Source organism: Scomber japonicus, chromosome 2, assembly GCF_027409825.1.
Source record: "Scomber japonicus isolate fScoJap1 chromosome 2, fScoJap1.pri, whole genome shotgun sequence".
Lineage (NCBI taxonomy): Eukaryota > Metazoa > Chordata > Actinopteri > Scombriformes > Scombridae > Scomber > Scomber japonicus.
Window position 1 is genome coordinate 794,901 of NC_070579.1, and position 27,996 is coordinate 822,896.

Consider the following 27,996-nt stretch of genomic DNA (forward strand, 5'->3'; position numbering starts at 1 on the left):
CAATCCAACTTTATTCTCTAAGCTCTTTAACACAATCAACGTGCTGCACGGGAGAATCAATAAGAGACAGAACAGCTCACATGAGGCCGAGATTAAAATATGAAATAGAAAAATAAATTAAAAGACATAAAACATGAGTAATAATAATAATAATATCCAGGCCATAAAAAGCAAAGAATAAGAAATGAAATCAAGTGAAGTTTGACATTTATCTTCCTGTTGTGTTTACACGATGAAAGATCTAAACTTTTAGAGGTTAATCATCTGGTGCACAGGTGGTCGAGTGGTTAGAGCGCATGCCATGTACGCAGCCGACCCCGGTTCGAATCCCGATCGGAGGTCCTTTGCTGCATGTCCCCCCCCCCCCCCCCCTCCCATGTTTCCTGTCGGTCTACTGATAATTAAAGGCGTCAATGCTGAAAAAAACAAAAAAATCACAATACTCTGTCTTTAGACTGAACTCTGTGACCTTCAACCTCATTAAAAGCAGATCAGCTCAGATGCAGCGCCCCCTAGTGGTGATTCATCATTTATATAAACTTTAAACTGCAGCTGATGACTGAAGCTTTATTAATCTGTTAGCATCAAACTGACATTTGAGTGTTTTTTGTTGAGGTCAAACAAAGTTAAATCTGCTCGTAGTTGTCATGGTAACTGCAGTGATTGTGATTGGCCTAAAACGGGAGGAGACGTTGTTATAAATCAACATTATAAATGAATCTGTTCCCCTAACCCTCATCCATGACAAACACTGAACACTCTTCTGAGCCTTTGAGTTTGGTTTGTCCTGCAGTGATGTTCAGTTTACCACAGAGAGGTGGAGGGAGGGCGACAGTAGCACTTCCTGTTCAAGCCTTACAGAACAGGAAGTCTCTCACGACTATGTGACCCCCCCAATAATAAGATGTGCTGTTCCAAGCTGGCACGCTGAGTGTTTCTCGACACACTGCTGATGGTCTGGTGGTCTGATGGTCTGATGGTCTGATGGTCTGATGGTCTGATGGTCTGATGGTCTGGTGGTCTGATGGTCTGATGGTCTGATGGTCTGATGGTCTGATGGTCTGATGGTCTGATGGTCTGGTGGTCTGATGGTCTGATGGTCTGATGGTCTGATGGTCTGGTGGTCTGGTGGTCTGGTGGTCTGCTGGTCTGATGGTCTGGTGGTCTGATGGTCTGATGGTCTGGTGGTCTGATGGTCTGGTGGTCTGGTGGTCTGGTGGTCTGCTGGTCTGATGGTCTGGTGGTCTGATGGTCTGATGGTCTGGTGGTCTGATGGTCTGATGGTCTGATGGTCTGATGGTCTGATGGTCTGGTGGTCTGATGGTCTGGTGGTCTGATGGTCTGATGGTCTGATGGTCTGGTGGTCTGATGGTCTGATGGTCTGATGGTCTTACAGTCTGATGGTCTGATGGTCTGGTGGTCTGATGGCCTGGTGGTCTGGTGGTCTGATGGTCTGATGGTCTGATGGTCTGATGGTCTGATGGTCTGGTGGTCTGATGGTCTGATGGTCTGATGGTCTGGTGGTCTGATGGTCTGATGGTCTGATGGTCTGATGGTCTGATGGTCTGATGGTCTGATGGTCTGATGGTCTGGTGGTCTGATGGTCTGATGGTCTGATGGTCTGGTGGTCTGGTGGTCTGCTGGTCTGATGGTCTGGTGGTCTGATGGTCTGGTGGTCTGATGGTCTGGTGGTCTGGTGGTCTGGTGGTCTGCTGGTCTGATGGTCTGGTGGTCTGATGGTCTGGTGGTCTGATGGTCTGGTGGTCTGATGGTCTGATGGTCTGATGGTCTTACAGTCTGATGGTCTGATGGTCTGGTGGTCTGATGGCCTGGTGGTCTGGTGGTCTGGTGGTCTGATGGTCTGACGGTCTGGCGGTCTGGCGGTCTGGCGGTCTGATGGTCTGATGGTCTGATGGTCTGATGGTCTGATGGTCTGATGGTCTGGTGGTCTGATGGTCTGGTGGTCTGGTGGTCTGGTGGTCTGGTGGTCTGGTGGTCTGGTGGTCTGGTGGTCTGGTGGTCTGATGGTCTGATGGTCTGGTGGTCTGGTGGTCTGGTGGTCTGGTGGTCTGGTGGTCTGGTGGTCTGATGGTCTGATGGTCTGATGGTCTGATGGTCTGGTGGTCTGGTGGTCTGATGGTCTGATGGTCTGATGGTCTGGTGGTCTGGTGGTCTGGTGGTCTGGTGGTCTGGTGGTCTGATGGTCTGATGGTCTGGTGGTCTGATGGTCTGGTGGTCTGATGGTCTGAAGAAGAAGGAAGAAGGAAAGGAGGGAGGAAGAAAGGGAGGAAAGAAGGATGGTATGAAAGAGAGAAGGAGGGAGGGAGGAAGGACAGACGGAAGGAAGGAAGGAAAGAAGGAAGGGAGGAAAGAAGGAAGGTATGAAAGAGAGAAGGAGGGAGGGAGGAAGGACAGACGGAAGGAAGGAAGGAAAGAAGGAAGGGAGGAAAGAAGGATGGTATGAAAGAGAGAAGGAGAGAGGGAGGAAGGTATGAAAGAGAGAAGAAGGGAGGGAGGAAGGACAGACGGAAGGTAAGAAAGAGAGAAGGAGGGAGGGAGGAAGGACAGACGGAAGGAAGGAAGGAAAGAAGGAAGGGAGGAAAGAAGGAACAGTCAAAACAGACGGGGTCAATTTGACCCGGGAGGACGACACGAGGGTTAATAATCCTTCCTTCCTTCCTTCCTTCTTTTCCTTTCTCCCTCCCTCCCTCTCTCCCTCCCTCCTTCCTTCCTCCTTTCCTTTCTCCCTTTCCTCCCTCCTTCCCTCCCTCCCTCCCTCCCTCCTTCCTTCCTCCCTTCCTTCATTCCTTTCCTCCCTTCCTTCATTCCTTTCCTCCCTTCCTTCCTTGACTCGAGGACAACAGGAGGGTTAATTATTAATGAGCTGATTGTTGCAGCTCTAGTTTTCATAGTAAAGAGACTGAAGTGTTTTATATTGTAGTCCTGGATCCTTTACTAAAGCATCTGGGTACTTCAGATCCACCACAGAGGGAGTCAAGGAAGGAAGGGAGGAAGAAGGAAAGGAGAGAGGGAAGAAATTAAGGAACGGAGGGAGTAACAAAGGGAGGAAAGAAGGAAGGAGGGAAGGAAAGAAGGACAGAAGGAAGGAAGAAAGGGGGATGGAGGAAGGAAAGAAAGAGAGCATCTGTTTTGACTGTTCCTTCCTTCCTTCCTTCCTTCCTTCCTCCTTCTCTCTCTCTTTCCTCCCTCCATCCCCTTTTCTTCCTTCTTTCTGTCCTTCCTCCCTCCTTTCCTTACTTCCCTCCCTCCTTTTTTCTGTCCTTCCTTCCTTCCTTCCTTCTTTTCCTTTCTCCCTCCTTCCCTCCCTCCTCCCTTCCTCCCTTCATCCCCTTTTCTTCCTTCCTTCTGTCCTTCCTCCCTCCTTCCTTTCCTTACTTCCCTCCCTCCTTCTTTCTGTCCTTCCTTCCTTTCCTTTCTCCCTTTCCTTCCTCCCTCCCTCCCTCCTTCCTTTCCTCCCTTCCTTCCTTCCTTGACTCGAGGACAATAGGAGGGTTAATTATTAATGAGCTGATTGTTGCAGCTCTAGTTTTTATAGTAAAGAGACTGAAGTGTTTTATATTGTAGTCCTGGATCCTTTACTAAAGCATCTGGGTACTTCAGATCCACCACAGAGAGGGGGGGGGCAGAGCAGGGTGGTGGGGGGGGGGTATGGAGGGAGGGGGGGTGGAGGGAGGGGGGGGGGGGTTAGAGCAGGATGATCAGAGTCAGACCGTTGAACAGACAGCAGTGAGCAGCTCTCATAGCGACACCGTTTCTCTCTCTGTTGTTTCTGCTTCTCATCGTCTGACGGGATCGTTGCTGCTTTCTGGACGTTTGGTTGGTTTCTTCAGTTCTTTAGTTCTTCAGTTCTTCAGTTCTTCAGTTCTTCAGTGTTTCCTCCTCCAGGATTAAAACTCTGCAGATGTTTTTTGTGGATATTCTGACAAAAAAAAAAAACCCTGAGAAACTTCATGGTTGTTTGCTGAAACAGTTTGAGTGACGGTAGGTTTCTGATCTCCTCTCAGTCCAGACTCAGATCATGTCTAAATGTCTAAATGTCTAAATGTCTAAATGTCTAAATGTCTAAATGTCTGAATGTCTGTCCAGACTCCTTCCTGCAGTCTGAAGTCTTCATGAGATAAAACATGACTTTATATTTAGTTTATGTGTAAGTGTGAGTCACTGTGAGGCGTCTCTCTGTAATGGAGCAGAACAGATATACTGAACTATGGCAGCAGTATATCTGATGATGTATAACAATGGAGAACAGGTTTCTAGGGTCCTTCAACATTTCAGGTTCAACTAATAAATGATCTTAATTTAAATATATATAATTTGTATTTCTGATCATAATGTCCAGTCTGGTTTGAGAGTGCTTCACATATTGAACTCTATAAATAATTGATTAAACACTTTTACAGTAATGAAACATATGGTCTAATAATCTTCAATATTAATGATTGAAAAAAAAAAAGTATCGATGTAAAATAAAGTATATTTGCAATGATCAGTTAATCTGTTGAATATTGTTTATTAATGATGCATTCCTCTCCAAAGAGTCCAAAGTTATTTATAAAACAGTTTATATATGAAATGATTTTATTATCAGCGACTTTTATTTGTTTAAATGATTCCTGACATGAGTGATTAATTGAATGACCTCATACACTAATAATAAGATATGTATTATAATAAACACTAAGCTCAGTGTTGTGTATGTGACGACAAACACACGTATTTAAGATTTATAGTTTGTGTAATTATTAGTAAATTAATTAATGTTGAGTTGTTTGTGTCTTTAATATTTCTCTAAGTTTGTTTCCTGTTTGTCTTTCAGTGGTTAGGGTTAAGGTCTTTCAGTGGTTGGGGTTAGGGTCTTTCAGTGGTTAGGGTCTTTCAGTGGTTAGGGTTAGGGTCTTTCAGTGGTTGGGGTTAGGGTCTTTCAGTGGTTAGGGTCTTTCAGTGGTTAGGGTCTTTCAGTGGTTGGGGTTAGGGTCTTTCAGTGGTTAGGGTCTTTCAGTGGTTGGGGTTAAGGTCTTTCAGTGGTTGGGGTTAGGGTCTTTCAGTGGTTGGGGTTAAGGTCTTTCAGTGGTTGGGGTTAAGGTCTTTCAGTGGTTAGGGTTAGGGTCTTTCAGTGGTTGGGATTAGGGTCTTTCAGTGTTAATCAACCCTAAACGTATTGAGTTAGTTCAGTTTAACCTGCAGGAGTTTCCAGTAGCAACACAGGAGTAATGATTAAAGGAAGATGCATATTTGTTCAGTTAGATGCATAAAAATTGGAGACTGAAAACCTTTAAATGTTTTCTGTGTCCACATACAGCAGACGGACAGCAGAGACTCAGTTTAGGCTTCAACTAAAGACTTTTTTGATTATTGATGCCATTTATTTCCCTGATTAATCGATTAATCAATCTGCCTATAAACTGTCAGAAATGTAAAAAAATGCTTGTTATAAATTGCAAATAATCAAAGTGACATTTTCACATGTAGACCAAAAGATATTCTGTTTCATGTCTGACATGAAAACTTCACATCTGAGACGCTGAAACCATCAAATGTTTGGAAACCATCAACTAATTGATTAAATGCTGCAGCTCTAACAAGTAAAACAGAAGAAATAGATCATTTATCTCTGTTAGTAAAGTATTTAATATTTAATTTATACTAATCAAAAGGCTTCAGTGATCAGAACCATTTTTAGTCTCAGGGAAACTTTTCCATTACGATGAAAGTCTTCCTTATCTCTAAAGGGTCTGAAAAGGGAGGCACTGTGTAGACTTTACTGTGGAAGAAACAAAGGAAGTGTCAAAAATGGACAGTTAACCTCCTTCTGTGTCTTGCAGGGTTTGGGGAGCTCAAGCGTCACCATGAGCCGAGCGTGGATCTCGTCACTGTTCTCCAATCAGCTGCTTTTCTTGTCCGCCATCATCTCATTTGAACTTCCTTATTCAGCAGCAGGAGGATCGACTCTGACCGTCTCGTCCAACAGCTCCGTCGGCAACAGCTCCAGCACCAAATGTGGCGGCAGCACCGAATGCACCGTGGGCGTAATCCTGCCGGTGTGGCTGCCAGAGAACCCGGCGCTCCCCGACCGAATCGCCAGAGCCACCATCTACTTTGTGGGGTTAGCGTACATGTTCCTGGGAGTCTCCATCATCGCTGACCGCTTCATGTCGTCCATTGAGGTCATCACCTCGCAGGAGAGACAGATCACCATCAAGAAGCCGAACGGTGAGAAGGTCACCACGACGGTTCGCATCTGGAACGAGACGGTGTCCAACCTGACCCTGATGGCGTTGGGCTCTTCCGCCCCTGAGATCCTCCTGTCGGTCGTGGAGGTTTGCGGTCACAACTTCACCGCCGGTCAGCTGGGCCCAAACACCATCGTAGGAAGCGCCGCCTTCAACATGTTCGTCATCATCGGCCTCTGTGTCTACGTCATCCCCGACGGTCAGACCAGGAAGGTGAAGCATCTGCGGGTGTTCTTCATCACTGCCACCTGGAGCGTGTTTGCGTACACTTGGCTTTACCTGATCCTGGCAGTGTTTTCTCCAGGAGAGGTTCAGATTTGGGAAGGGCTCCTCACGCTGTTCTTCTTCCCCCTTTGTGTTGGATTAGCTTACGTGGCCGACCGCAGACTTCTTTTCTACAAATACATGTACAAGCGATACCGAGCAGGGAAGCACAAAGGAATGATCATCGAGACCGAAGGAGAGCCAGAGCTTCCCTCCAAGGTTGACATTGAAATGGACGGCAAGATGCTCAACTCCCACGGTGAGGAGCTAATGGATGGAGAGGTGGGATTCGATGTGAAGGAGCTGGAGGAAGACGAAGCCCGCAGAGAAGTGGCCAGGATCCTGAAGGAGCTGAAACAGAAACATCCGGAGAAGGAGATGGAGCAGCTGATGGAGCTCGCCAACTACCAAGTTTTAACCCAACAGCAGAAGAGTCGCGCTTTCTATCGCTGCCAGGCAACCAGGATCATGACGGGAGCCGGCAACATCCTGAAGAAACACGCTGCCGACCAAGCCAAGAGAGCCGTCCAGCACGATATCTGCACCGAGATCTCAGCCAGCAATTTCTCCTCCAAGCTCTTCTTCGACCCCGGTACGTACCAGTGTCTGGAGAACTGCGGCAGCGTAGCTCTGAATGTGGTGCGTCGCGGCGGAGACTTAACGAGCTCAGTCTCAGTGGATTACCGGACTGAAGACGGCACCGCTAACGCAGGCTCAGACTACGAGTTCACCGAAGGAACCATCGTGTTCAAACCAGGCGAGACAGAAAAGGAAATCCGCATCGACATCATTGACGACGACATCTTTGAGGAAGACGAGCACTTCCTGGTTCACCTCAGCAACGTGAAGGTGATATCGGAGGACGGCGGCTCAGACGAGGCCAACCACGTGGACGCTCTCGCAGGTCTGGGTCTGCCGTGCACGGCCACTGTCACCATCTTTGACGACGACCACGCAGGGATCTTTACGTTCGAGGAGCCGGTGGTGAACGTGAGCGAGAGCATCGGCGTGATGGAGGTGAAGGTGGTCCGGACATCGGGAGCTCGAGGTGTCGTGGTGGTTCCGTACAAAACCATACAGGGGACGGCGAAGGGAGGCGGGGAGGACTTTGAGGACACGCACGGAGTCCTGGAGTTTGAGAACGATGAGATCTTGTAAGTACAAATCTTTCAGTGTTAAGGTTTTGGATGAAAGCAATGCAGAGTGCAGTGAAAGCTTTGCAAGGCATTCTGGGTATTAGAGTCTTTATCTTTTATCAGTATTTTCTATCATCAGCAAGAGATTTGGTAGTCATCTCTTTGGCTACATGATTATGGAAATGAGTAGACATATATACATACACAAGGTTTCCACTGAATAATAATGATGTGTTCTTGAGAAGGAGCTGAATGTTGAATGTTGTATCTGATTCGTCTTCTCTCCTGCTGGATCTGTCCGTCTATCTTTCTCTCTCATCATCTCTATCTGCTGAGCTTTCCATCCACTCTGCTTCGTTCCAGCTGATTGGCATCTCAGATATTTTATACATCATGTATCAGATGCACAGACGTCAAAGTGTCTGACTGGGTTTAATCATCAATATTGTGTTTAAGGTACACAAAACTAAAAAAAGGTGTTAGGGTTTTAAATCATGTCAGCTCTGCTTGGTCCGAGGAAAACAGAACAATGTCCCAAACATGGAACAAACAAGGCGAATCAGTCTAATAAATGTTGACAGGAAGTGACATCAGAGTAGTTCTGTTTACAGCATAAAACTTCTCAGGTGGTCGTTGATACTCTGTCAGTGTTCAGCACAGAAAACTGTTTTATTTGATTTCTTATTGAGCTGAATTTCCTACCTTCCTTCCTTCCTTTCTTCCCTCATTCCTTCCTTTTTCCTCCTTTCCTACTACCTTCCTTCCTTCCTTTTTCCTCCCTCCCTCCCTCCTTCTTCCTCCCTCCTTTCCATTCCTTTCCTTTCCTTTCCTTTCCTTCACTCGAGGACAACAGGAGGGTTAAGGGGGTAAAATAACTCAAGTTCTTAAAGTCACATGAGTGAACCAATCATGTTTACCATTGACCTCCCTTCCTCCCTCCTTTCCTTCCTCCCTCCTTTCCTTCCTTCCTCCCTCCTTTCCTTGACTCAAGTCATATGAGTGAACCAATCATTTTAACCATTGACCAACAGTAACCCTAACCCAGACAGAGAGAACAGAGACCAGCAGATATTGAACAGTGATTTATTAAAAGAAATCGTTTCCTATTCCTGGTAGCTCCGCCTCCTCCTCCTCCTCCTCCTCCGCTGGGTCATGTGACCTTCAGGTTTACATGCCTGGCATAGCGGCTGCAGTCCGACTCTTTCCATGTCTGCGGGCAGCTGGAATGAAATGACAACAGGTTTATTTCCAGAGCATAAACATGGCCGCTCGGTGTGAAGGAAGAGGACGCATGTTGAAATGGAAAAGGTGCCACGCTCATTCTTTGCTTTCAGTTTATTAATGAGGACGCTGCCCGACACTTACACACGATTGGCTGCTGGAAGGCCTTATATGGACCGCTGCCACTGATACCGCAGCTGACTGTCTGATACTAGTATCTCCATCTAAACAGGTTCATTCTCCTGTTCTATAAATATATGTTTCAGTAGATAAACTTCCCACCCTCCCTTCCGTCCTTCCTTCCCTCCTTTCCTCGATCCGTCCTTCCCTACCTCCTTTCCTTCCTTCCATCCTCCTGTTCTATAAATATATATTTCAGTAGATAGTAGATTTAGTAGGTAAACTTCTCAGGTGGTTATTGATACTCTGTCAGTGTTCAGCACAGAAAACTGTTTGATTTCTTGTTGAGCTGAATTTCCTTCCTTCCTTCCTTCCTCCCTCCCTCCTACCTTCCTTCCTTCCTTCCTTTCTTCCCTCCCTCCTTTCCTTTCTTCCCTCCCTCCTTTCCTTTCTTCCCTCCCTCTTTCCTTTCCTCCCTCCCTCCTACCTTCCTTCCTCCCTCCTACCTACCTACCTTCCTTCCTTCCTTCCTTCCTTCCTTCCCTCCCTCCTTTCCTACCTCCTTTCCTTTCTTCCCTCCCTCCTACCTTCCTTCCTTCCTCCCTCCTTCCTTCCTTCCTTCCTTCCCTCCCTCCTTCCTTCCTTCTTTCCCTCCTTCCTACCTTCCTTCCTACCTTCCCTCCCTCCTTTCCTTTCTTCCACCATCCCTTCCTTCCTTCCTTCCTATATAGCCTTCCTGTTTTCTGATACTCGACTCCTCCTCCAGGAAAAAATCTCAATTTTAAGACAAACTTTAAAATCAACATATATTCTTAACTTTTGCAATAACACAGTGACTTCTCAGGACATAAACAGTTAATACATGACACACTGTACTGTAGTTATAAGCAGATATATGTTCATTTTAATGTTCATCATGTACAATATGTGTTCAAACATCTCCTATGAAGACATGTTTTATATTATTACAGCTTTGCTTTCAGTAGTATCTGTTTATACATCAGCAAACACTCTGGAGGAGTCACAGTTGTTGTCTAATACTTTAATATTAGAATAGTCTTCATTATCGTTGTACATGTACAATGAAATTGAAAGTGAATAAAAACATACTTTATTATTTAGGCTAATTAAATAGACATTTCTAAAACTGTCGAATTTCAAATATGAGACAGGCAGAGTTGGGAAGGTTACTGTGGAAATATAAGATTACTAGTTACTCTATTTAAAATGTAATAAGTAATGTAACTATATGAATTACTTCAAAGTAATGTAACTTTTCTAATTTTCTAACCAATGTTTTCAGCTGTTAAATGTTCTCATGAAGCACCAAAATCTAAGTTCAGCTGTGTTTCATGGATACTGACATGATTTATAAGAGAGATCATTTCTTATAAAGCAACATTTATCTCTCATCTGATAATATATTCATTAGTTCATGTAGATTTTGGAATATAAAATAAAGATATTTGATGAATAAAGTGAGTTTAATTGGTGCTGTGACTCCATTTAAGCCCACGTCATGATTTATTTACTAAATATAGAACTAAATATTGATTTCAAAGGATCACTCCTCATTGGTGCCATAAGTTTAAAAAGTGCTTATAAAAGGATAGAGTAACTATAATAAATAAATGAATATTAATATTAAACTAAAAAGGTGAAACACACTCCACATGCTGCTGTCATTGCTGCATGATTTCCTGTAGTATCGCACATATGAAGTGTCATGGAAAGTCTGTGCTCTTGGTGAAGAATGAAATAGAGACTTCCGTCGGCCGACAAGGTTTTATTTTCTTTGCAAAGAAAAGGTCAAAATGAAGAAAGACCCCGAGCATGGGGAAACATGAACATTTATACCTGAGGGAAAGGGATGAAAAGAAGGAGGGATGAAAAGAAGGAAGGAAGGAAGGAAGGAAGGAAGGAAGGAAGGAAGGAAGGAGGGATGAAAAGAAGGAAGGAGGGATGAAAAGAAGGAGGGAAGGAAGGAGGGATGAAAAGAAAGAAGGAAGGAAGGAAGGAAGGAAGGAAGGAAGGAAGGAAGGAAGGAAGGAAGGAAGGAAGGAAGGAAGGAAGGAAGGAAGGAAGGAAGGAGGGAAGGAAGGAAGGAAGGAGGGATGAAAAAAAGGAAGGAGTAATGAAAAGAAGGAAGGAAGGAAGGAGGGATGAAAAGAAGGAAGGAAGGAAGGAGGGATGAAAAGAAGGAGCGGTTCAGAATGCAGAAAGAACCCGAGTACGGGGAAACTTAAACATTTATACCTGAGGGAAAGGGATGAAAAGAAGGAGGGAAGGAAGGAAGGAAGCAGGGAAGGAAACTTGAACATTTATACCTGAGGGAAAGGCCCACCTCTGGGGTGTGTTCAGCGTCCTTTGTCTGCTGTGGGGTCAGCCTCTTACCTAAGGTGTGTGTCTTTCGCAGGTATCGGCACCGACCCCCTGAAGTGTGAAATTAAGACGTCTAGACAACATAATTTAAAATACACAAGGGTTTGAATGAGTGTCTCAGGTAGTAGAAATGTAAAGGAATTGAATTTACAATTACATTTAAAAGTCTGCTATCTTGGTGAGAAGGTGGGAGGTTGGGTATTTTACAAAGGAGTTGAAATTACTATTACAGAAGTCTCATTGCAACTCTACAAAAATCAGGTTTCGGAGCATTTAGTCTCCCTGAGAGCAGGAAGTCAAACAGGTAGGAGGGTCATAAATATCTACTGACTGCTGCATTATATTGAGTTATAAATCATTTATTCACAAGGTTAGGAATAGTTAGTTGAAGTGAGATATGCTGCGTCAGTGCGTGTTTAACGGCGGGAGGATCGGAGCAGGACGAAGCTGCAGGCGAGCTGAGGAGGCAGAGACGCCATCTGCTGCTCCTCGTCGCCAACAGACATGAAACCAGCATCTGAGACAGAAGCAGCCAAAGTCTCCCAGGCTCTTCTTCTTCTGACAGCAGCGAGCCTCGGGGAGCAAACTGTGACCTGTTTCTGCACGCTGTAAACACGCGGATACATAACCACAACAGAGAGGAACGTAGACGACAGCAGACATGAGATCCTTCAGTCACTCAGCAACACGTGGGTCTAATATGCTCTGGTCCTTCCTGCCTCTGTAGGGATGGACCTCATCTCTGCTGGATGTAATGAAACAGCAGCAGAATCTGTATAAATTAATGAAACAGAACAAATATCCAGAAAATCATCCAAAGACAATGCACCGTATTTTTCAGACTATAAGGCGCACTTAAAATAATTTAATTTTCTCAAAAATCGACAGTGCGCCTTATAGTCCGGTGTGCCTTATATATTAATTCTGGTTGTGCTTACTGACCTCGAACCAATTTTATGTGCTATACGACGCTCAAAAATCTGTCAAAATGACGCATTACGGCTGCCGTAGTCAGGAGCCGCGCGGAGTTCAAAGTTAAATTGCGAGCTGCGTGGGACCAGTGGATGACAGAAGGCGAACACACATTCACCAAGACAGGGAGGCAACGCCGGGCGAGTCACGCCGTGGATGTCTGGGCTAAGGTATCAGTCTCAAGTGTCGTCCGAGCTTTCATGAAGGCCGGAATCATCACTGAACAAACAGCCACGTACCGGTAACAGCAACGAGACTGACTCGGATAATGACGAGAGGGATCTGGGCATGCTAGATGCTGAAATCGCCCAGCTGTTACACTCAGACACTGAAGATGAATAAAGTTCAATTTATCTGACACACGTTTTGTTTCGCTTAATGCGCCTTATAGTCCGAAAAATACGGTAGTGATTTCTTGTTTCCATCCTCTGCTGTTCTGTGAGCTTCAGCAGATTAACAGCAGCTGGTGCTAATTCTCCCGTCGGTGCTGTTAAACCACAGAAGAAGACGAGATGACGTCATTAAAAGAGAATATGACAGTTCAAGTCATGTTTATAAGATCTGAAATCATCTGAAACCAGATTATTATAAAATTGAAAGAAGCTTTTTGATGGTTTTCTAGATAAATTCAGACTGAACTCCGCAGCAAGACATCATGGAGGTTACGCCCACTTCAATATAATCAATATATTAAAATAAGATCAATAAGAAACCAGATTATTTGAGTTGAATTAACTTAAAAACTTGAAAGAAGCTTGTGCATACTGTCTGTTTATGAGTCATGATGTTTCAGTCTATCCAACCTTCATCGACTGAAACATTATGACTCTATAAACTAAAACGTACAGCAGTGACGAGACAGAAGACAGTTTTATGGCTCAGAGATAATAAATGTTGGTAAGATGATGAATCCATAAATCAGTTAAACTAGTTTTAAAAGCAGCATCAGGTTTGTTAAAATGTACATTTAGTATTTTTGTTGGTTTTCTAGATAAATTCAGACTGAACTCCGCAGCAAGACATCATGGAGGTTACGCCCAGTTCAATATAATCAATATATTAAAAAAAGATCAATAAGAGAGATTTGAAATGACATTTGACCCATTTTATACCAAAAGACTGAATGCTCCTGAACATGTCAAATGGTGTAACCACAAAATGTCAAATGGTGTAACCACAAAAGAATGATAGATATTAAATATTGACTTATACTAATAATGACTTCATTTAAAACATGTAAATGTTTCCTGGTCTCCATGGTAACCAGATGAAATGTAATATTTAGAACAATAGTATTCCATTAGCTTTATTTAATATAAAAGTTATAATGTAAGATCATGCCTAACTAGTTGATATGGTGTTTTATTGACTATTTACTGTTTTTATGGTTACACCACTTAGACATTTTTACCATAATCCTCTAATATATTCTCTCTAATTGGATTAAAAGCAGAAATTTGATGCTGGGTCCACAAAAAAAGAATGTGTGAAGTTATTCATACGTTTATTTTCACATTTTAACCCTTTAAATTTAAACTAAACCTCATGAACACTAACACGTCATTAACCCTGATATGAAAGCATCAGACAGATCTCTTCTCTATTAACAGACTGGTCCATTAAAGCTGAGCTCCATCAGAACAACAGGACAGGAAATCATGTAAATAATGTTTTTAACTGGTTCATTCTGACAAACGAGGCGTTTTCATGCAGTCTCTCTCTCGTGTCTCTGGTGTTTTAGAGGAATAAAAGTGAGTCTTCTGTCTGATCTCATGCTGCTGTATAAACCTTCATCATGTTGTGATTTCAGTCACACACACTCTCCTAATTCAGCTCTACTTGTTTGGTATCTTTGGAAACTCGAGTTCCCATTGAGGATCTTTGAACTCGCACAGAGCTGCTGAGTGTGACAGGAGCTTCACTCCGCTGCTGTTTACGTGAACCAGACTGTTTGAGTGTGATCAGGTTACTGAGCTGCCTTCTCTCAGCGGTTTGTGTGACACGATGAATTCTGCTGCTGCTGCCATCAAACCTGCAGCATTTACTAACCAGCCCTCACATCTGATTGGTCAGGAGCTAACGGACGCAGGTGTTTCTGGTTACCTTCATGGAAACAATCATCCACCCATCCACCAAGCACTTCCTCCTAAAACCACACATTAGCTTTTTACATTTCAGTTTGTAAATGGTAAATGGACTGTACTTATAGAGCGCTTTTCTAGTCTTGTGACCACTCAAAGCGCTTTACATGACAAGTCATTCACCCATTCACACACATTCATACACTGATGGCAGGAGCTACCACGCAGGGTGCCAACCTGCTCATCAGGGGAATCTAAACATTCATTCACATTCATCGACACATCGACATGTGGACTGGAGGAGCCGGGAATCGAACCACCAATTGGTCGGTTTGGACGACCGCTCTACCTCCTGAGCCACAGCCGCCCATCTTCTGTAAAGAGTCAGAAAACTTGTTGTTGATGAGTATGTGTGCAGACAGGAAGTGCTAAAAGTAGTTTCAGTTTGCTGTACTTTTCAGGTGCATTATGGGAAATGTAGGGTCCAGTGTTTTAGGAGTTTTAACCCAAACTACAGACTATAAGTCACATCTCCACTTCAGCTGCATGAAGTTGGGTCATTCTCTTATAAATCTGTCTCTTGTGATACGATGTGAAGAGACACTGAATCAGTGAAGTTCTGCTGTTTCATGGTTTTTGGGTTGAAGTGTCTGTAAAACCTTCTTTGTTCTATGTGTTGTTAAACTTCGGAGCAGTGACTCGGACTCTCAGACGTCTCGTGTTGTCCCGTTAGTCTGACCGAGCCGAGCTCCTGCAGGGTCCAGCAGATAAACATCAAGCAGCAGCCAGAGGGAGGAGGGAAGGAAGGAAGGAAGGAAAGGAAAGAAAAGGAAAGAAGGAAGGAAGGAGGGAAGGACTCTCAGATGTCTCGTATTGTCCCGTTAGTCTGACCGAGCCGAGCTCCTGCAGGGTCCAGCAGATAAACATCAAGCAGCAGCCAGTGTTCCTCTCTTCCTTATTAGGGCAGCCTGTGTTGAGCAGCAGCAGGATCCTGCTCATCGTCAGCCAGCCGCTCTGTTCCAGGATCAGCACATAAAGCAGATAGATGGCTGCAGCTTGTTCCTCTCAGGAGGCCGAGCCAACGACAGGGGAGGTCGCTGCTGGCTCCTCGCTGGCTCTGCTCCAACCTCGCCACACTCTTTATCTCAGCTCGTGTTTCCCTCCACAGAAAAGTGACGGCGCTCTTGTAAAAGTGCAGCGATGATAAGCAGACTGAACCTGCAGCTCAGCTTTTATATGAACATTAAAATCAGAGAGTGAGATGTGACAGTGAGTCTGGTCGTCAGGAGACACACACACACAGATACACACACACAGATACAAACACACACACACACAGATACACACATACACAGAGATACACACACACACAGAGATACACACACACACACAGATACACACACACACACACACACACACACACACACACACACACACACACACACACACAGATACACACACACAGATACAGACACACACGCACACACACACACACACACACACACACACACAGATTTTCACACAGTTCTTTAGTTTTCTGGCACATTTTCGGTCCAGTTCAGTTTTCTTATAAACAAACTACATTTCTGCTTATATTCATAACAGTGTGTGTGTATCTGTGTATCTGTGTGTCTGTGTGTGTGTGTGTGTGTGTGTGTGTGTGTGTGTGTGTGTGTGTGTGTGTGTGCGTGTATCAGTGTGTGTATTTGTGTGTGTATTTGTGTGTGTGTATCTGTGTGTGTGTGTGTCTGTGTGTGTCTGTGTGTATCTGTGTGTATCAGTGTGTGTATCAGTGTGTGTGTGTGTGTGTCTGTGTATCTGTGTGTGTGTGTGTGTATCTGTATGTCCGTGAGCTCAAACTAAACGTGTTGAATCTGCAAAGCTGATTCCTGCATCGCTTTCATTCACGTTGCACTCTTCTTCTTTGTTGGTGCGTCGCTGTGCAACATGAACTGGTTTATAGTGTCAGAGATCAGAGACAGCGAAGGGAATCTGACATTTATATACACAGTGGCTGTTACACCTCAGGGTTTAAACTGGACTGAAGGGAACTGTTGCATCGTAACAGAAGTCAGAAATAGAATATATGATATCTCCGGTAAATAATAGGGCTGTCAAACGATTCATTTTTTTAATCGAGATTAATCTCAGAGTTTCCATAGTTAATCGCGATTAATCTCGTTTTGAATTGCATGTTTAAAATCCTGTTATTTTCCATTTGAAGGCAGTTTTAAGCCCATAATGTAAAGCATTTCTTACCAGAGTGTCTTAACTGGGAATCAATCACGGCTCTGCTGCGACTCCCACACTCCAAAATGGTCCTTTGGTGGAGCTGAGGCAGGCTTGGCTGCACCTGGGTGTTTAGCGTGGAGGTGCTAACTCAAACTCCACGTACTCCGGTGGTAGTTAAACTCCGTTTGACACAGGTTAACGCTGACAGCCCTAGTAAATAAGTAAATGATGTATCTTTAAATCGTTGTTTGTCAGCTGATGAGTTGATTTGAATTATTTATACATATTTAATTCACAGTAGAGCTGCAACAATGAATGAATTAATACATGACTTGCCATCTATTAAAATCATTTGAGTAATTCTTCAAAGAAAAAAAAAAGTCAAAATTTACTGATTCCAGTTTCTCTAATGTGGATATTTTCTCTTTTTCTGACTTTTAATTTTTTTAAAAGTCAAAGGTCTATCTTATTGTTTGACCATGTAACCTTAAAATCATTTAAGGTTAGCATTGTCTCATTTAGTCAATTAATTTTTTATTTCTATCAGTGAGACCAAAGATATTCATTTAACGATCATGTAAGACAAAGAAAAGCTTAAAATCTAAAGTAAGTTTGATCTCCTCATGAATCAAAGGTCAGACTGAACACTGAGGTTATGATTCATACCAGACGTTAATGTGATTTACAATAAACCTGAAAGAGACAGGAGATAAAACGGCCTGTTAGAGTCAGAGGCTGCATAAATGGACCAGTAGAGATAAATAAGGAGTTTTTATTCCAGCAGAGACTCAGAAGATTAATATAGAGAATAATCCTTTATAGTTTCTAAAGCTTTAAATCACAGTTTAGAAAAGATTTAGTTCCTTTAAATCTCAGAGACAAAACCTCCAAACCATCATCTGCTGACATTAAAAAAACATGACGATGGATGAAGGCAATATTCTGTTTCCACACTGCTGGCACTGAGACTCACACACACACGCACACACACACACTGACACACACACACACTGACACACACTGACACACACACACACACACACACACACACACACACACACACACACACAGTCCAATCAGCCTGCAGCCCAGCGAAGCCTCCAACACTTGAAGGCAGAGCAGCTATGTAACCATCAGTAAGTGTGTCAGCAGGTTTCTGAAGGAGATGATCCATCAGCATGAAGTCATCTGTTATGTTACTCTGATGTGGAAAAGTCCTTTATGTCTCCTCAAGTACCTCAGCCAGCCAATCAGAGCCCACCCTCAGCCAGCCAATCACAGCCCACCCTGAACCAGCAGCGTCACCATAGTTTATTTAACCGTCCTCTCACAGATCAGTGAGCTGCTGTATCAGGTCATTCAATGTTGAGTATTTTAGGTTTTTATATAGACTCACTGCTTCCAGCTGAATCTTCTCTTTGTTTTCTGTCCTTCTCTCTTCTCTCACTTCTCTCTCTTCTCTCTCTGCGACCTCTTTCCTTGTTTTCTCTGTTTCAGTAAAACTTTTCAGGTCAATATAATCGATGATGAAGAATACGAGAAAAACAAGAACTTCTTCATAGAGATCGGAGAACCTCGGCTGCTGGAGATGAGTGAGAGGAAAGGTGGGGCCGTCGCCTTCCTGTGCTCTAACCCCGCCTCCTTTAACCCCGCCCCCCTAACCCTAACCCTAACCCTGACCTTTGACCCCTGTTAATCTGAACTCACCTCCAGGCCTCACAGGGAGGACCATCATCATCATCATCAGTCTGTTGTAGAAGTTTACACTTTGATCGTTAAAGTCACAATGAATTCAGAATCCTTCGTTGTTGCTATGGGGACAAAAGATGTCACTATGGTTACAAAAAGCTAATCATTGTAACTATGGCTGCTTCTGATTCAGCAAAAACCTGAATCTGACTTTGAACATCTGCAAGTCAGAGCAGTTTAGGAGAAGATGAAGCTCAGTGTCTGTGAGAAAATGAACCAGACTCTTACTTCTGAAATGACAATTACCCATTTCTATAAATCTCAGAAAAGAAAGCATTTGAGTTGTATTTTAAAACCAGTAAACCTAAACTTCACATTCTAAATGGTTCGTGTTAGTTTAAACAACCCTTTAATGATGTGCACATTTTGACAGGAAGTTGACAGACAAGGTGTTTGTTTCATTGAGACTTTAACCTCAGAGCTGCTTCCTCCCTGCAGGCCAGAAGAGGTGAAGTCGTCACACGTTGCCATGGTGACCCAGAGTCCTCTATGATTGTGCTTGAATGTGTAAACTAACGCATGACCCCTGACCTCTGACCCCCCCCTCCCCCCTCCTCCCCTCCCACTGTTGTTATCTGCAGGAAGACCATAGCGGTTAGAATAATTGACCATGAGGAGTACGATAAGCAGGCCAGCTTCCACATAGAGCTGCAGGAGCCATATTGGAACGGCAGGAGATGGACAGGTGTGAGCAGGGCACCTTGGCCTCTCCGATGACCTTTGACCTTTTCCTTTGTCTACCTCAAGGCGCTATTTGTCTGCTTGTGTTCAGTTTACTGCTTCTGCTGTCGCTCTGCTGCCTTCTCCTTCAGTGGTCAGACTGATAGAGTCAGCTGTGACTGTGTCTGTTCAGGGTTGGTGAGTGCTAGGTTGGAGTAGTTAAACAGATTATGATGGGTAAGAACCAGTAAAGAGAAGCTAGGGACAGTTTGGGACTGGTTAGAACTGGTCAGGACAGATTGGAGCTAGTTTGGACCGGTTGGGACCTTTCAAGACATGTTAGAACAGGTGGTTAAAGAAAGTTAGGACAGCTGCCATGGAGCAGGAGCAGGTGGACCCAAAAGCAGACACTGCAGGCAGAGTCTTTGGCAGGGACTTTAATATCCAACACAGGAGAAACTCAACAGGCCGAATGAACACTGGCAAAATACAACAGTGCAAAACAACACAGAGACTCGCAACAAAGACTGAACTGTTTAGGGTTGGTGAGTACTAGATTGGACTAGTTAAACAGATTATGATGGGTAAGAACCAGTAAAGAGAAGCTGAGACTGGTCAGGACAAGTTGGGACTAGTTTGGTAACATCAGAACTAGTTTGGACTGGTTGGGATGTTTCAAGACATGTTAGAACAAGTGGTTAAAGAAAGTAAGGACGGCTGTCATGGTTTGTGGAGCAGGCAGAGTCTTTGGCAGTGACTTTAATATCCAACACAAGAGAAACTCAGCATGCTGAATGAACACTGGCAAAATACAACAGTGCAAAACAACACAGAGACTCGCAACAAAGACTGAACTGAAAACTAAAACCTATATAGACATGATGAGGTAATGACAAAACAGGATGCAGGTGAGTGAAACCAGACAGGTGAAACACATGAGGCAATCAACTAAGGCAGCCCGAACACAGGAAAGCAAGGCAGCTTTGCAATTTGAGAAATAAAAATAAAACCCAAACATTAAAGCATACATTTAACCCCCCCCCCCCCCCCCCCCCACTAATGATAAAAAATTAAAATTAAAAAAATTGAAAATAAAAACAAAGTACAGGAAAATAGAAAGAGAGAGAAATACAATACTAGAATAGAGCATTAAATATAAGGTTTCAGCATAAAATAATGATTAGCTTTAAAATCATTAAAAGGACATAGAGTGCAAGTGAAAGATTAGGAAGGAACAAGTTTAGACTGGTTGGAGCTTGTCGGGATAGACCAGGACAGGTTAGTCCAACTCAGGATGCGTTCGGACTAGTGTCTGGATTTGTCAGAGCAGGTCTGGATCTGTCTGGATCTGTTTGGACAGGATGGGACTGCTTTATTCTGGTAGGGAGATGGAGGGATGGACGAGGACAGGTTAGGACACTTAGGGCTGTTAAATTAGTCATGACTGGTTGGGACTGAGTTTGGAGAAGTTAGGATGAATTGGATTTGTTGGAATAGATTAGAAAAATTCTGAATATGTCAAGTCAGATTGGGACTATCTGGACATTTATAATGGTTGGGACTGGTTGGGAATGGTTGGGACTGGTTGGGTCTGGTTAGGAATGGTTGGGACTGGTTGGGTCTGGTTAGGAATGGTTGGCACTGGTTGGGAATGGTTGGGACTGGTTAGGAATGGTTGGGACAGGTTGGGTCTGGTTAGGAATGGTTGGGACAGGTTGGGGCTGGTTGGGACAGGTTGGGACAGGTTGGGTCTGGTTAGGAATGGTTGGGAATGGTTGGGTCTGGTTAGAAATGGTTGGGACAGGTTGGGTCTGGTTAGGAATGGTTGGGAATGGTTGGGTCTGGTTAGAAATGGTTGGGACAGGTTGGGACAGGTTGGAGCTGGTTGGGACAGGTTGGGTCTGGTTAGGAATGGTTGGGAATGGTTGGGTCTGGTTAGAAATGGTTGGGACAGGTTGGGGCTGGTTGGGACAGTTTGGGGCTGGTTAGGAATGGTTGGGAATGATTGGGTCTGGTTAGAAATGGTTGGGACAGGTTGGGACAGGTTGGGGCTGGTTGGGACAGTTTGGGGCTGGTTAGGAATGGTTGGGACAGGTTGGGGCTGGTTGGGACCAGTTAGCAATGGTTGGGACCGGTTGGGTCTGGTTAGGAATGGTTGGGACAGGTTAGGACAGGTTGGGGCTGGTTGGGACAGGTTGGGACAGGTTGGGGCTGGTTAGGAATGGTTGGGACAGGTTAGGAATGGTTGGGACAGGTTGGGACAGGTTGGGGCTGGTTAGGAATGGTTGGGACAGGTTGGGACAGGTTAGGAATGGTTGGGACCAGTTAGCAATGGTTGGGACCGGTTGGGTCTGGTTAGGAATGGTTGGGACACGACAGGAACTTGACCATCACTGAACCCACTGAGGGTGTTTGAGGATCTGGGCTCCTTTGTCTTTATCTTCCATATTTTCTTCCTTCCTGTTTTCCTGCATCAGCTGTCTGATTTCTCTCTTGTCTGTTTCTTCTCTTCAGCTCTGTTGCTTCAGGAAGCCGGTAAGCGCATCTCATTTCCTGCTTTTTCTGTTTTTCATTCTTTCTTATTCATTTATTACTGATGGCGTAATGACTTTTGTTTCCTCTGGACAGAAAACGTGTTCTTATTAAAATGAATGAGTCACCACAAATTTAAGGGCAAACTTTGACTTCCTGTTTCATATTTTCTGACCTTTTAGGTGGATTCGTCAGAACAGGTAGGTGAACCCAAATACTTTGATTTTGCACTTTCTCTTTTTTAATTATTATTTATAATTATTTTGTAATTTTAATTATAATACAAGAATAGTCACAGTTGGACCTGAGTTAATTTATACTTTTCCTGTGGCTTCTGACTAGATAAACAGCTGTATGGTAAGACCTCTCTCTGTGGTGTAAATGTTTGCTTTCAAGTGTTTCAACACTTAAAGCAACAACATGTACGATAACAGATGCAGCATTGATCACTCTGTGGTGGCAGAAGCAAAATGTTCCCCCATAAAATCACCGACTGGATCACTACTGAGAAGTTATGATTAACATTAATAACATTAATACATTTTTAATTAAGCAAACAAACATTTCCTTTAAAATCACCAGACAACAAATAACTTCTTATTAAACGTTGTTGCTGAGCTAACTCATGGAATTAATTGACTCCAGCTGATAAAATCTATGAAGGTTATATTATTACAGTTGTGTTTTATTTTATTATTATTCACTATCTCTTCATACTGCAGCACAGAAATGCCCCCAGTATTCTATAAATCTTGGTTTAATGACATTCTGACTGCATGCACTAACACTGCGTGTCAACCCCTGCTGACCTCACTGACCCTGCAGTATGATGATGCACTTCTCTTCACTAACTGACTCAACCTCTGACCTCCTCAACCGCTGAGGCTGATGGGAAAACATCTCTCTTGCGTGAGGTCGTCTCTCACTGAGCATGCTCTGTTTTACAGCTGGGGGCTTACGTTTATCAGTTCGGACATGATTCCTGTTGGTCATGTCGACATTTTGCTCACTGTATAATGTCATATTATATATGTTGTTCATCATGTTGTGGCTGTTTTCAGTTTGTTGCAGCTTCACCACCACATGGCTGAGTGAAAACTCATCTGGGGCTGGTTTCACAAAGATAGACTTTGGCTATGGCTTAGATATAACAAATAGAAAGACTTCAGATAGATGTCTAAATCATCACCTGTTGCACAAAGCTGTTAATTCTATCTTAAGCAGGACTGCGGTACAGTGAATTCTGGATATAGTAAGACTTGTTCAAAATTTGAAAAAAAGGCCGTCCCAGTAAACGCATCCAACCTATGGATGTATTATAAGATCTACCATGACGATCCATCCACTCAGCTCCATTTAGCCCAGAATCAAAGAAATATTCAGAGGAAGAAAGGAAACAAGAGGAGAACCACAGGAAAACCTTAAAGACACTGCAGAAATGGCGCTGGCGATAAACGGTTTGGGGGATAAATGGTGAGTATGTGGGGCCAACAGCAGAGTGACACCAGGCTTTCTGTCCTCACTGCTGCATAGCTCCAGTGGATTCAATGTAAGCAAGCCACATATTATGAGCCATGTTTTCCTCTTTTTGTTGTTGGGTGCTACTGGTCAGCTGATCTCACTGTTACTGATTGTTATGGTAACATGGATCTTTGGCCTGAGTTCACCTGGGAGAAAGGTGTCTCATTCTTTTTGGCTTAAAATTAGTCTTGCATAACTTGCATAAGACTAATCTATGAGTATAATTAAGACTGGCCTAACAATACAGACCAGTCTAGATCTTTGTGAAACTGGTTCCTGAGGTTAAATACTCACCTGACTCAGCAGATATTCCTTCATTGGGTCAAAAACAAATTTAAACTGTCTGTGATGTTTCAGGATTTTGTCTTTTTTCTCATTGCTGTTTTTGACTGTCAGGAATATCAGGCGTCTGGTTTAAGTCGAGTCTGTTTCTGTTCGTCTGTTTCACACTTGCTCACCTGTTAAATGTTCACCTGTTCAGGCAGAGACGTCTACAGGAAGGTCCAGGGACGAGAACACGCCGCCCCCTCTTCTGTCATCACAATCGCAGGTGTGTCCATCTATCTATCTAACCATCCATTATCATCCATCCATCCATCCACCCATCCATTATCATCCATCCATCCATCATCCATCCATCCATCCATTCATCCATCCATTAATTATCATCTATCCTCCAATCATCCATCCATCCATCCATCCATTATCATCCATCATCCATCCATCCATTATCATCCATCCATCCATTCATCCAACCATCCATTATCATCCATCCATCATCCATCCATCCATCCATCCATCCACCCAACCATCCATTATCATCCATCCATCCATCCATCCACCCATCCATCCATTATTATCCATCCATCCATCCATCCATCCATCCACCCATCCATCCATTATTATCCATCCATCCATCCATCCATTATCATCCATCCATCCATCCATCCATCCACCCATCCATCCATTATCATCCATCCATCCATCCTCATCCATCCATCCACCCATCCATCCATTATTATCCATCCATCCAACCATCCATCCATCATCATCCATCCATCCATCCATCCATCCACCCATCCATCCATTATCATCCATCCATCCATTATCATCCATCCATATTATCATCCATCCATATTATCATCCATCCATCCATTATCATCCATCCATCCATCATCATCCATCCATCCATCCATTATCATCCATCCATCCATCCATCCATCCATTATCATCCATCCATCCATTATCATCCATCCATCATCTACCCATCCATCCATTATCATCCATCCATCCATCCATCCATCCATTATCATCCATCCATCCATCCATTATCATCCATCCATCCATCCATCCATTATCATCCATCCATCCATTATCATCCATCCATCATCCACCCATCCATCCATTATCATCCATCCATCCATCCATCCATCCATCCATCCATCATCATCCATCCATCCATCCATTATCATCCATCCATCCATCCACCCATTATCATCCATCCATCCATCCACCCATCCATCCATTATCATCCATCCATCCATCCATCCACCCATCCATCCATTATTATCCATCCATCCATCCATCCATCCACCCATCCATCCATTATTATCCATCCATCCATTATCATCCATCCATCCATCCATCCATCCACCCATCCATCCATTATCATCCATCCATCCATCCTCATCCATCCATCCACCCATCCATCCATTATTATCCATCCATCCAACCATCCATCCATCATCATCCATCCATCCATCCATCCATCCACCCATCCATCCATTATCATCCATCCATCCATTATCATCCATCCATATTATCATCCATCCATATTATCATCCATCCATCCATTATCATCCATCCATCCATCATCATCCATCCATCCATCCATTATCATCCATCCATCCATCCATCCATTATCATCCATCCATCCATTATCATCCATCCATCATCCACCCATCCATCCATTATCATCCATCCATCCATCCATCCATCCATTATCATCCATCCATCCATCCATTATCATCCATCCATCCATCCAATCAACCCTGTCATCTGTCAATCCGCCATACATTCCTTGTGTATTTTTTTGATTCCTTGTTGATTGTGAAGCATCTGTGATGAGTCCTACAACGTCTCTCTCTGTCTGTCTCCTTCAGAGGACGGGGGTGAGGAGGTTTTGACAAAGAAGGAAGAGGAGGAGAGGCGGATCGCAGAGATGGGAAGACCGATGCTCGGTGAACACGTCAAACTAGAAGTCATCATAGAGGAGTCGTACGAGTTCAAGGTGGGATCAGTTTCACTTCAATTTATCTGTTGGCACAATTTAAACAGTCAAATCCAAAGATGGTAAATGGACTGTACTTGTAGAGCTTTTCTAGTCATTATGACTCAAAGCGCTTTTACGCTACATCTCATTCACATACATTCATACACTGATGGCAGGAGCTACCACGCAGGGAGCCAACCTGCTCATCAGGAGGAAACTAACCATTCATATATCGTTGGCATAGCAACGGGAGCAATTTGGGGTTAAGTGTCTTGCCCAAGGACACATCGACATGTGGACTGGAGGAGCCGGGAATCGAACCGCTAATCTTCTGATTGATGGACGACCGCTCTATCTCCTGATGACCCAGTCTGTGAACAGGAGGGGGCTAGAAGCTCTTCCACAATACTGGAACAAAGTCTATACCACAGAGTTGAGGAGATTAAGAAAAAACAAAACAAATATCAAATCTTTAAATCTTTCCAATAAATTAACACTACAGTAACTCTCTTTTCCTGGAGTTGTAAAATAGTGCTGTGGCTTGTGGTGTAATACCCCTTTAAATTCTGTGTGTCTGGTCTGGTTTGCAGTTATTAAAGGATCAGTGAACAATAAAACAGTTTGAGACTAATTCACAAGAGAAATATGAAAATGTAATGAAATAAAAATTGATTTAAAAGCTGAAATAATAATAATAATAAAATGAAGTAAAATAAAAAAGTTAGTAAAACACAAACAAAAGCAAACTTAACTTTATAATCATTTGTTGGATTTAAGAGTGCAAGATGTCATCAACAAGAAGATGTAGTATGTTGGAAGTCCAGAGCCTCAAACTCAACAAGATCATTTAGAAAAAGAAGGGTTAGGGTTTGTTAAACATCCTCCAAAACATCCACATCGCTTCTTATTGACATTTTTCTAGCTACAGAGAACGGATAAAGCAATAAACTGATGGGATAAATTGGAAAATGATCATCAGCAACTTACACATGATTTGTTTGAAGGCCTCCAACATGTTTTTGTTTGTACCTGTTGATGTTTGACTGGTTTCCTGTTTCAGAGCACTGTGGATAAACTCATCAAGAAGACCAACCTGGCTGTGCTGATTGGAACAAACAGCTGGAGGGAGCAGTTTGTGGAGGCCATCACAGTCAACTCTGGTACAAACTCAGAAGCTACAGACAAAAAAAAAAGTAAAGTTATTGGAGATAAACTCAACCAAGCTTTGAATATGAATCAGTGCTGCCTCCTTCTCTCCAGGTGATGATGATGACGAGTGCGGAGAGGAGAAGCTGCCCTCCTGCTTCGACTACGTCATGCACTTCCTCACTGTCTTCTGGAAGCTTCTGTTTGCCTTCGTTCCTCCCACCGACTACTGGAACGGCTGGGCCTGCTTCATCGTGTCCATCTCCGTCATCGGCCTCCTGACGGCGGTGATCGGTGACCTGGCGTCGCATTTCGGTTGCACCGTCGGCCTGAAAGACTCTGTCACTGCGGTGGTGTTCGTAGCTTTGGGCACATCTGTTCCAGGTCTGACACCCAGAGGAGACTTTCAATCACGTTACAGTTACACATTAATTTGGCAGACGCTGTTGTCAAAAACTGCTTCCATTCACTGCATGTTTTCCCTGAGAACAAAAGATCAATGTCATCAAACAGCTAAAAGCTCAATTAGTACAATAATTCTCTAAACCCGTTAATGTAATGCTGGACAGACACCGTATGAATTAAGCACAATTTTGACTCCAAATTGTTCCCCAACCAAAATTAGAACTGGGCTAAATTCATGTTGTTTGACATTCAGTTCGAGGGAGGTCTCGATGTCTAATTAACTTTCCCAACGATCAATGATCTGACTGTTGAATTCAACCTTCTTGTAAACTTTATTGGGACTGATAGTGGACAAAACAGTGTGAGGATAAAAAGAGAGCAGTGAAAGATTATTAATCTGAGTGTAGTTAATCTTTAAAGGGGAGCTTGATTCAGTGATTATTCCATAAAGTAGTTCAAGCTGTGTAAGACGATTTAAAAAAAGTCTAGTTCTGGCCAGTCTCCAAAAACACTGTATCCTATATTTCCCATAATGCACCTGGACAGCCTCCCTGCACGTACACAGACAGAAACCACACCTCCACTCTGTAAACCAGTTTGATCTAAATCAGTGCAGCAGCTACACTCGTTAAGTTTGCAGCAACACATCATCACTCTCTGCTTTCTTTCTGTCAGACACCTTCGCCAGCAAGGTGTCAGCCATCCAGGACCAATACGCCGACGCCTCCATCGGCAACGTGACAGGAAGCAACGCTGTCAATGTCTTCCTGGGTATCGGCGTGGCCTGGTCCATCGCTGCCATCTACCACTACTCCAAGAACCAGGTGTTCAGGGTCGACCCGGGCACGCTGGCCTTCTCCGTCACACTCTTCACCATCTTCGCCTTCATCTGCATCGCCGTCCTCATCTACCGCCGCCGGCCCGAGATTGGTGGGGAGCTTGGCGGGCCCAGAGTCCCAAAGATCCTCACCTCCTGCCTGTTCTTCAGCCTGTGGTTAATGTACATCGTCTTCTCCTCACTGGAGGCTTACTGCCACATAAAGGCCTTCTAG

General features: G+C 43.8%; 2 protein-coding genes across 22 annotated transcripts in view; both read left to right on the forward strand.

Annotated features, from left to right (window-relative positions):
* The window catches only part of LOC128377823 (NACHT, LRR and PYD domains-containing protein 12-like), a 419,396-nt gene that overhangs the window by 17,375 nt on the left and 374,025 nt on the right, over window positions 1-27,996 (forward strand). The gene's annotated exons all lie outside the window — the stretch shown is intronic.
* slc8a1a (solute carrier family 8 member 1a) lies at window positions 5,868-27,996 on the forward strand. Of its 21 annotated transcripts, XM_053337609.1 has the most exons (11): window positions 6,120-7,669; window positions 18,157-18,263; window positions 21,583-21,603; window positions 21,783-21,804; window positions 22,825-22,836; window positions 23,098-23,108; window positions 23,603-23,671; window positions 25,284-25,411; window positions 26,454-26,553; window positions 26,654-26,923; window positions 27,620-27,996. In XM_053337609.1, the coding sequence occupies exons 1-11, from the start codon at window positions 6,135-6,137 to the stop codon at window positions 27,994-27,996; spliced, it is 2,652 nt and encodes an 883-aa protein (XP_053193584.1). In that variant the 5' UTR covers window positions 6,120-6,134. The 21 variants fall into 21 exon arrangements, with proteins under 21 accessions (XP_053193581.1, XP_053193584.1, XP_053193583.1 ...); XM_053337606.1 differs by lacking the exons at window positions 22,825-22,836; window positions 23,098-23,108 and adding an exon at window positions 21,943-21,957 and having other exon boundaries at window positions 5,868-7,669; window positions 21,783-21,800; XM_053337608.1 differs by lacking the exons at window positions 22,825-22,836; window positions 23,098-23,108 and having other exon boundaries at window positions 21,783-21,800.

What these genes read in the sequence shown, in the direction of transcription:
- slc8a1a (XM_053337606.1), top strand. Translation starts at nt 5,868, where the DNA reads ATGAGCCGAGCGTGGATCTCGTCACTGTTCTCCAATCAGCTGCTTTTC. An exon ending in TTCTGTCATCACAATCGCAG is followed by an intron (nt 23,672 to 25,283) that starts GTGTGTCCATCT and finishes TGTCTCCTTCAG; the next exon opens with AGGACGGGGGTGAGGAGGTT. An exon ending in GGCCATCACAGTCAACTCTG is followed by an intron (nt 26,554 to 26,653) that starts GTACAAACTCAG and finishes CCTTCTCTCCAG; the next exon opens with GTGATGATGATGACGAGTGC.